Here is a 12,326-nt window from a genome sequence, read left to right on the forward strand (position 1 = left end):
TTTATACTTTTTAACCCATCTCATATACTTTCCTTTTTTGAACTCATGTACTTCGATGTCTTTTCTCACATAACGAGGTCAAACTCTTTCCCATTTTTATTACATGTTTTTGAGCCTTCATTTGGTTTTTCTTCTTTTTATTTTCCTCCTCATTTTTTTAGTTTGTGTCACTTTTTTTTAAAATGTTAGCGTATTTAATTTATTTCATCATAAGTATGTTGCTATATAAGTTAACCGAGAGGTCCAAAAAGTACAAGTGCGCTCTGCTGATAAACCAACCTTTTAAAAGTGTATTTTTAGATTTTTTGCAGTGTTGAACCAGGTTTTAAATAAACACACAAATTTCGTCTAAAATTTTTACTTTTTGTCGCCTTGAATCTTTCAAACACATGCTTGTATTCTTTCGTAACCATACAACCTGTCTGGAAGATTTCTAGTCTTGTCTGAAAACATTCTCGCTAGTTTCTATACAATCTTTTGATATTTCAAATCATTTTTATTTTCCTTTTCTTCTTAGTTGACTCGGTGTTGTCACTGCATCAATGTGGGAACTGAGTTATCAAGAATCTTGTTATGATGTTCTAATTATCAAATGATGGCTCTTTGGACCCGCCTAATCCGTCGTTTCTAAATACTGCTCACCCATATCCTACCGTTTGTGTATACGCCCCGCCACCTTTCATCACGTCCATCAGAAGACATCGAATGGTCCGTGTTCCCTTTTCATCAGTCACGACGAGCACTTTGACGTAGGCAACTATTTTGGTGTACAGAAAAAGCTTCCCCCATCAGCTTTATCGAAACGGTCGCCTCCTCGTAAAAGTCGCACTTCATATGTACATTTTATGTTCGATCGCTGCCCCCATCTTCTCGATATATTTACGGAAACCAAGGAAAATCTATTTTATATTTTTTCTACAAAACGGAACTTCAACAGCAAAGTTTTAACAGTATAAAGCGTGAGCGTCGTAATCACACACCAATTTCTAATAGACAATCGTTCTGACCACCTAATTAACCAAAAATTAGGCTGCACTACTGCATAAAATTTGAATTTATCATTAGTTGATTAGAGTTATTATGTATGAGTTTCTGCACACACTTTGATGGCAGGTCGTTCGAATTTCATTACCAGCTCTAATCCTCACACATCAAAAAAATAGAAACCATTCCGCACTGCTCTCTCCTTCGTACAGACCTCAAAAGAAGACGTTCAATGGCTAACGCCCCCCATCCAATGTTGTTGTTTGTGTAACAATGGTCAGTTACTAACGGGAGTCATTCACCTCCTTGTGTGTGTCAATCTTATAAAACACCTCAATATACCCAAGAACTAGAAAACCTTAGGGGGAAGATAGTGAACATCTTAGCAATTTTAGTCTATGGGAAAGAAAGACCATATCTGAGCAAACCACTCCGCACTTTGCCCAACTCTCAACCGCTCGTTTCTCCTCAGTACAGACCTCAAAAGAAGACGTTCAATGGTTAACGCCTCCTATCCAATGTTGTTGTTTGCCCAACGATGATCGTACTAACGGGAGTCTCATAAAACCTACTTAAAGGAGGACTGAAGTCATATTTTTTATTTCAGATTCTGATACTTCAGAAAATTCTGAACAACTTTCATCATTGGAGCATGTGCTAAAAATCGCTCTAAATGCCCTAAAATCACGTTTTCCCGGCTCAAATTGAGCTTTCGTGGAAGAGTTTTCCCACGCGAATTTTTGCCCCCGTGTAGTCCTCTCGGACAAAATTATATCTTTTTATTTCTCGATTTTTCGTTTTCTTGCTTTTTTTTAACAAAATTCCGTGTTTTTTCTTCTTTTTTTACGATATAAATTGAAAAAAACACGGAATTTTGTTGAAAAAAGCAAGAAAAGGAGAAATCGAGAAATAAAAAGAAATAATTTTGTCCGAGAGGACTACACGGGCAAAAATTCGCGTGGGAAAACTCTTCCACGAAAGCTCAATTTGAGCCGGGAAAACGTGATTTTAGGGCATTTAGAGCGATTTTTAGCACATGGTCCAATGATGAAAGTTGTTCAGAATTTTCTGAAGTATCAGAATCTGAAATAAAAAAATATGACTTCAGTCCTCCTTTAATAAACTTCGCCTAGGGAAAAGAAAAGGAATATCTAATCAAACTTAAAGTCAACACAAAAAATGTGATGAAGAGATGTGCGCGTAGTCATCATCAATTTTATGCTTGGGTCTTATAGCGATATTTTAGGGTGAGATTGCCTCTATCACACCTTGCTCAAAAGCGGCCACCTTTTCAATTTCACCGCCATTCCCAACATGTTATAAATTCATTTTAGTTGAATGATCATTCAAGCGTTTTTTTCGTAACCTGACTTTGGCAGACTGACTAACAGTTTACAACCGCCACACAAGAACTGAGAAACCCATTTTTTGTCTGAGGAAGGAATGTGAGCAAACTCAACAAAGACTTTGATCATCAATTTTATGCTCGGGTCTAGTGAGAGGTGAGACACACCTTTCTAAAAACGACGACCTTTTCAACTTCTCCGCCATTACCCACTACTTATTTCGAAAGATTTTATTTTGATAGACCGCTTATGTTCTAACTATTAAGATTTTCAACTTCGTAACCGGACTCGGTCAGATTGAGCAACAACATAGAACCTTTTTTTCCATGTTGTGTTCATTTTGAATTCTTCAAATGTATCCTCAAAACCGACACTCCAATCCGATTTCTGTCTGTGCACCTGTTTGTCCACCTTGCTAAAGTCTCTCTTTCATTACTCCCCCATTTCTCAATCAACTTTCTCAAATACATTTCAAATCAACAAGACTTTTTCTAACCACATGTCTCTCTTTATCTTCCCGCCTGTGTCAAAAACAGCGAGACACAGAGAAACTTATTCCCTATCGAAAATGAAAACATACCCCCCACATAGAACTTTCCGCCCTGACAATATTCAAATATTTCTACTTTTTGCTGGCAGGACGTCCTCTTCTCAATTTTCAAATGATCAAGGGAGGTACAAAGACATAAAGGGCGACCGACAGGGTGGTCGACACAGTCATTTGCACTTTTTGCACACTTTTCAAACTTGGTTCCCAACCACATTTTATGACGCAATAATCATCGAATGAGTTTTTTTGAATCTAGCGAAAGGTTATGGGAGAGTCTGGACTCCCAATTACAATTAGATTTTTTTTATTAGATAATGAAAGAAAAAACCATATAGATGCGCTACTTAGGTTTCAGTTTTTGTGAGTTTGGATAACATTTTTTTGAATCTCGACTGACATTTGGCAGTCGTCACTCGTTTTGCTAATATCAGGCAGAAAACTCTTCTGACTTTTCAAAATACAAATCACTCCAGCTTTTCTAGAAGTAAAATCAGACAGAGTAGTCGTTTCTGACTTTGGAAGTGGTCTGGATGAGAGTATAAAATCTAAGAAATTCAATTTTATTTTCAGTTTTAGCAGATACTCTCCCGCTTTATTTCAATGACATTGTATTAGTATATATCTATTTTTAGAAATCTAAGCTATCACAACATCTGTTGTCTTTCAAAAGTCCTTGAACTCCAGTGCGTCTTATTTTATGCTACAAATACAGTAGCGATCATAGGTGAGTACACCTGCATACTTTCATTTGTATCTCAGCTGAAATGAGTCCGTTTTGCATAAACTTTTTTTGAAAGATAGCTGAAATATCCAGTAACAAGAAAACAAGTTTTTTGAAACAGTTTCAATTCTGATTTTTTTCAATAATTGATTTTTCCAGATGGTGATTTGAAAATTCGAAAAAAAACTTTTTATTTTTCTCTTGGAGTTATTGAGTTTTTGATGTCAAAATGATGGAAAACACTCAAATAAACAAAAAAATATGTTGAATTGGCATTCTACTTTCTGAGCACCGTGCCACAGCTCCAGAAGTCAAAAGTGGCGCTCTCGGGAAAATCATCATAACTCATCAAAAAATGCTCCAAATTAGTCAAAAATGTACCAAACAATGTGTGTTGAGCTTTTCTACAAAAAAAATCAAAAAGTTTCAATTTTAGAAAAAATTATTTTTCTAATTTTTTTCACTCAACTTTTTTTAATTCCCATTTTTCCTAATTTTCGATGTTTTCTGGCTGTAAAACGAGCATGCCTCTCACAAATTGGATATAAAGTGTTTTTTTTTCACACATATTCAAACACATTTCTGCATTCTTTCTTTGTTTTACAGCCAAAAAATATCGGAAATTAGGAAAAAATGGGAATCAAAAAATTTTTGAGTGAAAAAGTTTGAAAAATTAATTTGTCTAAAATTTTAACTTTTTTATTTTTGTTTGTAGAAAAGCTCAAGATACATCGTTTGGTACATTTTTTAACTAATTTGGAACATTTTGTGATGAGTTATGATGATTTTCCCGAGAGCGCCACTTTTGACTTCTGGAGCTGTGGCACGATGCTCAGAAAGTAGAATGTTGATTCAACTTTTTTTTTGTTTATTTGAGTGTTTTCCATCATTTTGACATCAAAAACTCAATAACTCCAAGAGAAAAATAAAAAGTTTTTTTTTAAATTTTCAAATTACGATCTGGAAAAATCAATTATTGAAAAAAATCAGAACTGAAAATCAAAAAACTTGTTTTCTTGTTACTGGATATTTCAGCTATCTTTCAAAAAAAAGTTTATCCAAAACGGACACGATTCAGCTGAGTTACACATGAAAGTATGCAGGTGTACTCACCTATGATCGCTACTGTACACATGAAATTAGAAAAACATAATAAACTACCAAAATTATGACCGTGAAACCAATCCCGCTATGTTTCAATGGCATTGTATATGTGCATATCTATTTTTAGAACTCTAAGCTATCACAACATCTGTTTTCTTTCAAAAAACCTTGAACTCTAGTGTTCTGATGCTACATACATACGAGCTTACTCTACTCCTTTCAAATCATCTTTTCGAATTCATTCCGATTTTTGAGTATTGAAATCCCGTGCCAACAAGTTCGTTCTACTAATCCCCTCTCCTTTCCATAGCTCTCTTTACCTCACGTTGTCTGTCACCCTCAATTAGTAGTATTTAGTTCCTGCTTTACTTTTTCGAAATCTGTAAACAAGGAAGAATACTTCAGTTGTTTGATTCCTCGTATGATTCTAAACTATCATTACTTTTATCGCTTCTATCTTTTTCACACACCGGTCATTTTTCTCCTCTAAACAAAATAGATTCCAGATCGATACTTTATCTCTCAGCGCGCAACATTATGCAACATTTCGCTCAGGAAGGATATGGTGAAGGTGAGCTTAATTTCGTTGATCTATCAGTTTTCAAACAGTGTTTTCAGCCAACCAGGTTCACCAGGGCCAGGCTGGAGTCAATGGAATGGATTGGCAAGCCATGCCAGCTCAAGGAGCGATTCCAGATCAAGGCGCCGTTCGCCATGAAGGAGGAGGTCATGGTATGTTTTTTGGGTCTACAAGGATTGTAATGACTCTAGTAATGGTGTACGAAATGCTCAATTAAGTCGTATTTCGTACTCAGTGATATTCATTCAGAACTCTCTTCATATCTGTAGTATAGGACAGCGTTTTTGTGGCTACATGTAAATTTGAAATTGTCTTGGTACTGTTGAAACTAAAATGTATCATTTCGTCACCGTTGTGGTCTTTATCCTTAGCACCAAATTATAATCCTGATGAGTCATTACTTCTTTCATCACTTAATTTTTCATTTTCCAGCTCGCAACGACCATGGTGGAAGACTTCAAGCTGGACGGGCCTGGGCTCCATACCAACCACCTCATCAACCAACGGCTGAAGATTTCGCAAGTGAGTTTCAAATAAACTCTTTTTCTCATATTAAGTGATTGGATATCTTTTTTCCAGTCTGGCGCCAAAACAACCGCATTATGCGTGAGAGGGAGGCCCAGCACCGCGCCATTGCTCGGCAACATCAAGAGCAGATGGCTCGAATTGGAAACCCTCAGATGAATCAAAGAGAGGAGCAAATCTTTCCCCGCCAGGGAGCACAAGGCCAAGAAGGTAATTTCTAACATTTGTACCAGCAAGTTCTCTAATCATATTTTTTCAGCCGGTGCAGGGCAACTCGCTGCTCCACTGCTCCGCCATGCGCTTGTCGGGGAGAGAGAAGGTAATTTTGTACCAGAGAACTATCATCAGAAACATACTCAATTGTTATTACAGTTCAACTCCCGCCTCAGGCCGGTGCTCCACAGCAGCCACCCCAACAGCAACAACAACAACATCATCGGCAGCAGCAACAAATTCAGCAACAAGTTCCTCAACGTACGTTCTTTAAAATAGATTTTATAAAAAACTTCTGAATATTGGTCAGTTAAGTTTGGTTTTTAAAAACATCTGATTAGTTAACATGATAAAATAGATCGGAAAATTTAAAACATTTTAGTTTTGAATACTTTATGTCTTCTGAAAGTACGACCTCTCATGAACTTTTTCAGCTCACTACCCTCCTCAAGCCGGCTTTGTCTTCAATCAACAACATCATCCCCAGCGTTATCAACCACAACACCAGCAGCCAGATATCCGCCAACACCAACAAAGTACTTTTTTTAGTTGCACTTTCAGACAATTCCCGCTCTATCCCTTTTGTAGTCTGACCGGAACCTGAAATATTCAAAAAAGTTTTTTCAGCTCCCTTCCCGCAATACTTCAACCAACAACAGCAACAACAACAACCGCTTCCACACGCCCAAGCAATGGCAAGAAACGATTTGGGTATGTTCTTCACACTTACTTTTGAGCTGAGGTCAAAGTAGCTAAGCAATTATAGAATCTATGCACACTCAAAAATTGAACTAGAGTCTATAAATAGTTATTTCAGATCATGCTGTCTTCCACCACCCACAACAGAACCAACCGCTCCCACAACAACAGCAACCACAGCCTCTTACCCCTCATCAACCTGGTACGTTTCTTAGAAATCGTTGGGGTTTCTTCCAGAGTAGTAAGGATATCTTTATTGGCGTTTAATTACACCTTAATCAAAATAACTTTTCAGCCCTCCCATCCCACACGCCGTCCCCGCAGAACGCCATCGACGATGACCTGCTCAAGAGACTCCAAATAATGAATGCCGGTAAGTTGTTTTGGAAAACGGCAAGCTAAGATTCTCTGTTAATAGAATGGGTTTCTGATAGTCTCATACTAAAGTTTAACCGAAACACTGCAGTCCTATCTAACCGGCCATCATAAGGCTCCTTTTCATGCTCCGAGAACTATTTTTAGCTTTAATTTTAAACTTTTTGAGTTAATGCCGGCTTAGAGTTTATAGATTCACACTAGTATTTTGTATAAGATAATAGGTTTAGTATTGGAATTTCGTCTCCCCCATGAAACTCTCGAGGTTATAGAAACTTTTTTCAGAGATGAGAGAAATGAGTAACAAACTGGTCAAATATGAGGCGGATAAACTAATTTCGGACCAAATAATGAAAAGAAAGGATGAATACATCAAGGAGTTGTCTGCAGAAGTGGGAAGGCTCAAAATGGAACACGCGAGGATCATCCCACCTGCCACCAATACCGTCGGCACCGAAATGTCACCACCACCAACTCTTCTCTCCACGTCGACGCCGACCCAAACCACCTCGCCACCTCCCTCCACATTCCTCCCATCAACCTCTTCCGTCTCACCACCACCACCGCCCCGCTCTCCGATTCATATCAAACAAGAGGAGCCAGAGGTGGTCATCGAAGAAGGGGAGATCATCGTCGACAGGATCCTCCCTCCGCCAGACAAGGACACGATGGAAGTGGTGGTCGTCGGATGTGCCGTGGTGCTCCCAGAGGAACGTCGGCGCTTCGTAAGCCACCGCGAAGCCGTCCAATTTTGGGAGGCCAACTTTGGCGGGTGGCAGAACCCAGGAGTGGAGAGGAACAGGGCACTGAGTAAGTTTCATTCAAGAAAAGTAATTTCATCTTTTGTTTTAATTTTCAGACTTAAATGAATATCTGTTCAACCCGGAAGGAGGAGAGGCCACGCCGCAGGTGGTGAAAAAACCTTGTAATTCGGCCAATTTTTACCAGAATCAAAGGCCGGCAAGGAGAGGATGTAAGTGTCAAAATGAAAAACAATTGTATCTAATTACTTTAATTTCAGACCCAAACTGGACGACCAAGTCAACAAGATCCAAGAAAAGGTGGTTAGAGATGTGGATGGAGGTCCGAAAGCAGCAAGACCTCCAGGTGAGGAGCGGCCTCATCGTCTTTCGGGCGGACGTGGAGGCAGGACGGGTCAAAATGGAGCAGGTAGCGAATTAATTAAATTACGGGTTATGTACATATTTTTGTAGTTGTTAAATAGTTTTCTTTTTATTTCTATTGAATATTACGGGCTTTTGTTCTTGTTATGTTTTTTGTTGGTTTTTTATTCGTTTCGAATGAATGGTTTTTTTTTTCGAAAACTATTTTTTAACTTTCTAGCACAACAAAAAAGAAGAGCAATGTTTCAGATATTTCAGGTGATTTCTATACTTCAGAATCACCACGATTTTGGATTCAGCTACTAAAAGATCTATTTGAAAGACTTGATGTTATGCAGAACGCCTCGACTGCCCTCCCAAACAGAAGTTTGGCGGAAAAGCCTACAGTAATCCTACAGTTTCAAGAGGCTACAGTAACCCAACCTACACCAAAACTGCAGTAGTCCAGAAATGGATTTGAGCGCGTTTTTAGAGGATTTTAGGCCAATTTCAGCAATTATTCTACGCCAAAATCCAAAAAATCGCTTATTTTCTGTCCTTTTTTGAAAGAATTTCGGGGCGATTTTCAGACTGAAAAACAACTAACATAAGTTGCAGTAACCCAATCTACCGTAATCAGTACTCTAACGCTATTTTAGCCGATTTTAGGGCAATTTCAGCTCCAAAATGGTCAATGTCAGGTTATTTTCGGTTTTTTTCAGTCAAAAATTCTTTCTAGACTATAACATTCGAAAAATTCCAATAGCCTACAGTAACCCAATACATGTCTCTTTGAATACAAAAGAAGGGGGATCATTCATCATTAAACACTTTCTGAACACCAAAACTGTTTGTTCGCTCTATATTACCCGAGTCTTTTCCGCGTCTCATCTATCTCGTCATTCACTTGGCAAACTGCCAGAAGACAACGCAACGAGACAGCGAGACATAGGCACAAGTCTTAGACTGACCATTCCAAAGGTGTTCTGATGCTCTTTTGCGGAATTACAAACGAAGTAAGCACATGGTGTACGTAGACACTAAAATAGCAGAACGGCCAAGAATGTACTCACGATTGTATTCGATAATCACTGGTCACGTAATGCACGTGGTTCCTTCGTGCTAGAGCGTGGAGATACTATGAAATGGGATAACTAAAAATATACTATTAAAAATGGGAATAAAAAAGAATGTACATTTGAGTGGAAAATTAATGTTCTGGTCATACTTTTCCACTCGTGAAATGGATATATACAAATCAGGCAAAAACTCGAGATGAATAGTGAATATTAGTATTTCAATTTGTTTTCAGATTCTGACTTGAATTCTCAAAAAAAGTGGTATTTTGAATTACAGCATATACTTGAGCTGCAAACAAAGTTTCAGGAACTTTTTTTCTCACATTTTGTCATATCCGTGTTTAGCAAGTCAAGGTCTCCATTTTTGTAGTTGACAGTTTTCAGATAGCTCCGCCCACTTTTGAGGCATGCCCCTTTAGGCGTGTGAGAGGGAAAGAGAGCGCAGAGGAGCAATGGAGTTTAAAGAGCATACCTCAAAAGTGGGCGGAGCTATCAAAAAGTTGTCAACTAAAAAAATGGAGCTCTGGACATGTTCTATACAGTCATATTATTTTTTATTTGCTGAAAACAGTTTGAGCTTCGTGACGCGCTCTCAAAACAAATTTTGTAAAAGATAAATGATGCAAATTTTTTGAGGTTATCTTTGTGTGCCCGTTCCATATGTCAAATATTATTATACAATTTTTGTTTTTATTTTTTGTGTATATTCATTGTCAAACTTCAGCACAGAAGTAGTTTTCTTGTTCAACCACATTTCCCGGATATCACGGCTTCCATTTTTAGTTTTTGACTCTAACATTTCATACATTTATACAAACTCATTTTTCCCATTTCCTTGTTTCATAATCCTTTCATCACCTACTCCCAAACAGCAACATATAATCATAGAAACATATGATTTCGTTCTCTGAATCGCTAGCGGCCCACGAGAATTCATTTCCGTTAAACGAAAAAGGAGAAGGAGTATTCATCAAAGAGGTAATAAGCGGGTTCATGCTATTTCCTGCCACATTCCCTTTTTCTTTTCCATTTTCTTATTTCGTTCTTTTTTTTACCGCCGACTCCTTTCCTCGAAAAAGGAGAAAAGACATAAATTTGAATTGGAGTCATTTTCTCTGTCGACAACGTGTTTTATGTAGTCACGGGGAGCAGGGAATTGTGGCTCATTAATTATATGAGAGCCCTTTTGGAGCGAAATCTCTTTTTCCAATTCCTAAATTCAAAAAACTAAAGATTTATGTCTCTGTTTCTAGGCGTCGCTAAGCCTTACTCCAAAAAATTTATGTTCTTTTTCGTCTTTTTCGTTCTTTCATTCTTCAACATGCTGTTTGACGAAATATGTAGTTCCATTTGTATTTTATATTGGAATATTTTTAGTTTTCCTTAAACCTCCAATATTGTTTTTAATAAAAAGCGTTTGCCAGATAAACCTTTTCATTCAAACGAAATTGTTTCATAACATTTCGAAACTATGAGTCACAATCAGAAACTCATAAACAATCTCATCTTCCGGTGGCATACTCAATTTCCGAATTGAGAATGTAAATATACGTGTTGCTTTTCAACAACCTCAGCCTAATTCTGTAGTATACTATTGGTGACGTATAACAATAATTTCCAATGTGGCAAAGTTTTCATAACTCTTTTACGTTTCCAAATTTTGTTCCGTCTCAAAATGTTTACAACCTGTACTCATCTTGTCTCCAGATTTTCGCACACTATATACATATACTTTTTACGTTTCCTGACAAGCAAAAGGCATACGCTATACATATGTCTGCATTTCAAAAAATGTATTTATTGTGCCTTGATATTTATTTCCCAATTCCAATCGTGCCCTCTCACTCTTTTCATCTCATAAACACTAAATGGTGTCCTGTTACCTCCTCACACATTTCGTGTGTTTCTCTTTCTTCGCCTCCTCTGGCCTTCTGGCACGCTGCCAGAACAGACCACTCCCCATGACTCAATCTCGACACCACAAGTGACCTTTTGCGATGAAAGATCCACTGATGCTGGTGTTGGGAAATTGATGATCTCTGATCTGATCCATGTCATTCATATTCAAATTATTAGAATAAAAATGTTGGAGAATGTAGAATGAAGGGTTTTGAATTAAAGTAACTTTTATTTTCAAATGTTCTGAGAAGATTATCAGTGAAAAGATGAATTTATCTGCAGTACAACAAGGAGCCGGAAAAAAGTGACAAAGGATTTGAGCGGAGTGCCGTGTGGCTTGTCACTGTAGTTTTTCACTGTAAGCCGGGATATAGTGTTAAAAAGGCAAACATTGGCAAAAAAATCATACTGGTTTTGAGTTGTCTGGCATATGTGCAAGTACATTGTCAAAAAATTGAATGGAATCGTATGCATGTTTCTCAGTCATTCATATTATGTTAAACACGGTGTTGAAAAATTGTCTTGTTTGTCAAGCCTCGTCCTCCACGAGACCGTGTGAGCAGGACACCAAAACTTTCAAAACATATTCCCAAATTTTATTTTTGTATGTACTATTTGTATCAGTTGACCTTGCAATCTGTATTACAGACCTTTAACATTCCCTTGAGGTCATTCCACAAGTTTCAATTATCAGAATTCCATCCCCATGTCATTTTTTCCTGACGGTCACCCTCCCTGCCGCCTATGGCATTCAAGTTTGCAGTTCGACCAATCGCTGCATTTTCAGAACTACCGTACACACCAGCAACAGACATTTTTCACATTCATGAAAAATGGAAATGTTATTTGTTTTCCAACTCACCTCCCAACACGGTGGTTGGGGAAGCAGCGAGGGGCATCGACCACGAGTACATGATAAAACGTGGGAATCTCATATCGCATTCAATAGCGATCGCTCCAGAATCAACACGAATGTACCTCGTGGTATGATACGAATTGTGTACATTATTTGGAATCTGATAGCCTTTATTGTCAGAGGTGAAGGGTATACATAGAATTTAGGATCCTGGATTATCTAATCCCCGCCTAGCTACTGAAATTGTCCTTCTAAATTAGTACCGAACAGTTTTCCCTAGTCATTTCCCAGT

At 37.9% G+C, this 12,326-nt stretch overlaps 1 protein-coding gene across 1 annotated transcript; it reads left to right on the forward strand.

Moving 5' to 3' along the window:
* Window positions 1-5,242: 5,242 nt before the first annotated feature.
* GCK72_007052 (uncharacterized protein) lies at window positions 5,243-8,664 on the forward strand (the record flags this gene model as incomplete). The annotated part of the gene is made up of 14 exons (XM_003110055.2): window positions 5,243-5,276; window positions 5,324-5,437; window positions 5,718-5,807; window positions 5,865-6,020; window positions 6,070-6,129; window positions 6,183-6,284; window positions 6,458-6,559; window positions 6,651-6,734; window positions 6,841-6,924; window positions 7,018-7,095; window positions 7,383-7,907; window positions 7,957-8,070; window positions 8,119-8,204; window positions 8,521-8,664. 14 exons carry the CDS (start codon window positions 5,243-5,245, stop codon window positions 8,662-8,664), a joined length of 1,773 nt encoding a protein of 590 aa, XP_003110103.2.
* Between the last annotated feature and the right edge of the window lie 3,662 nt (window positions 8,665-12,326).

Source organism: Caenorhabditis remanei, chromosome II (assembly GCF_010183535.1).
Source record: "Caenorhabditis remanei strain PX506 chromosome II, whole genome shotgun sequence".
Lineage (NCBI taxonomy): Eukaryota > Metazoa > Nematoda > Chromadorea > Rhabditida > Rhabditidae > Caenorhabditis > Caenorhabditis remanei.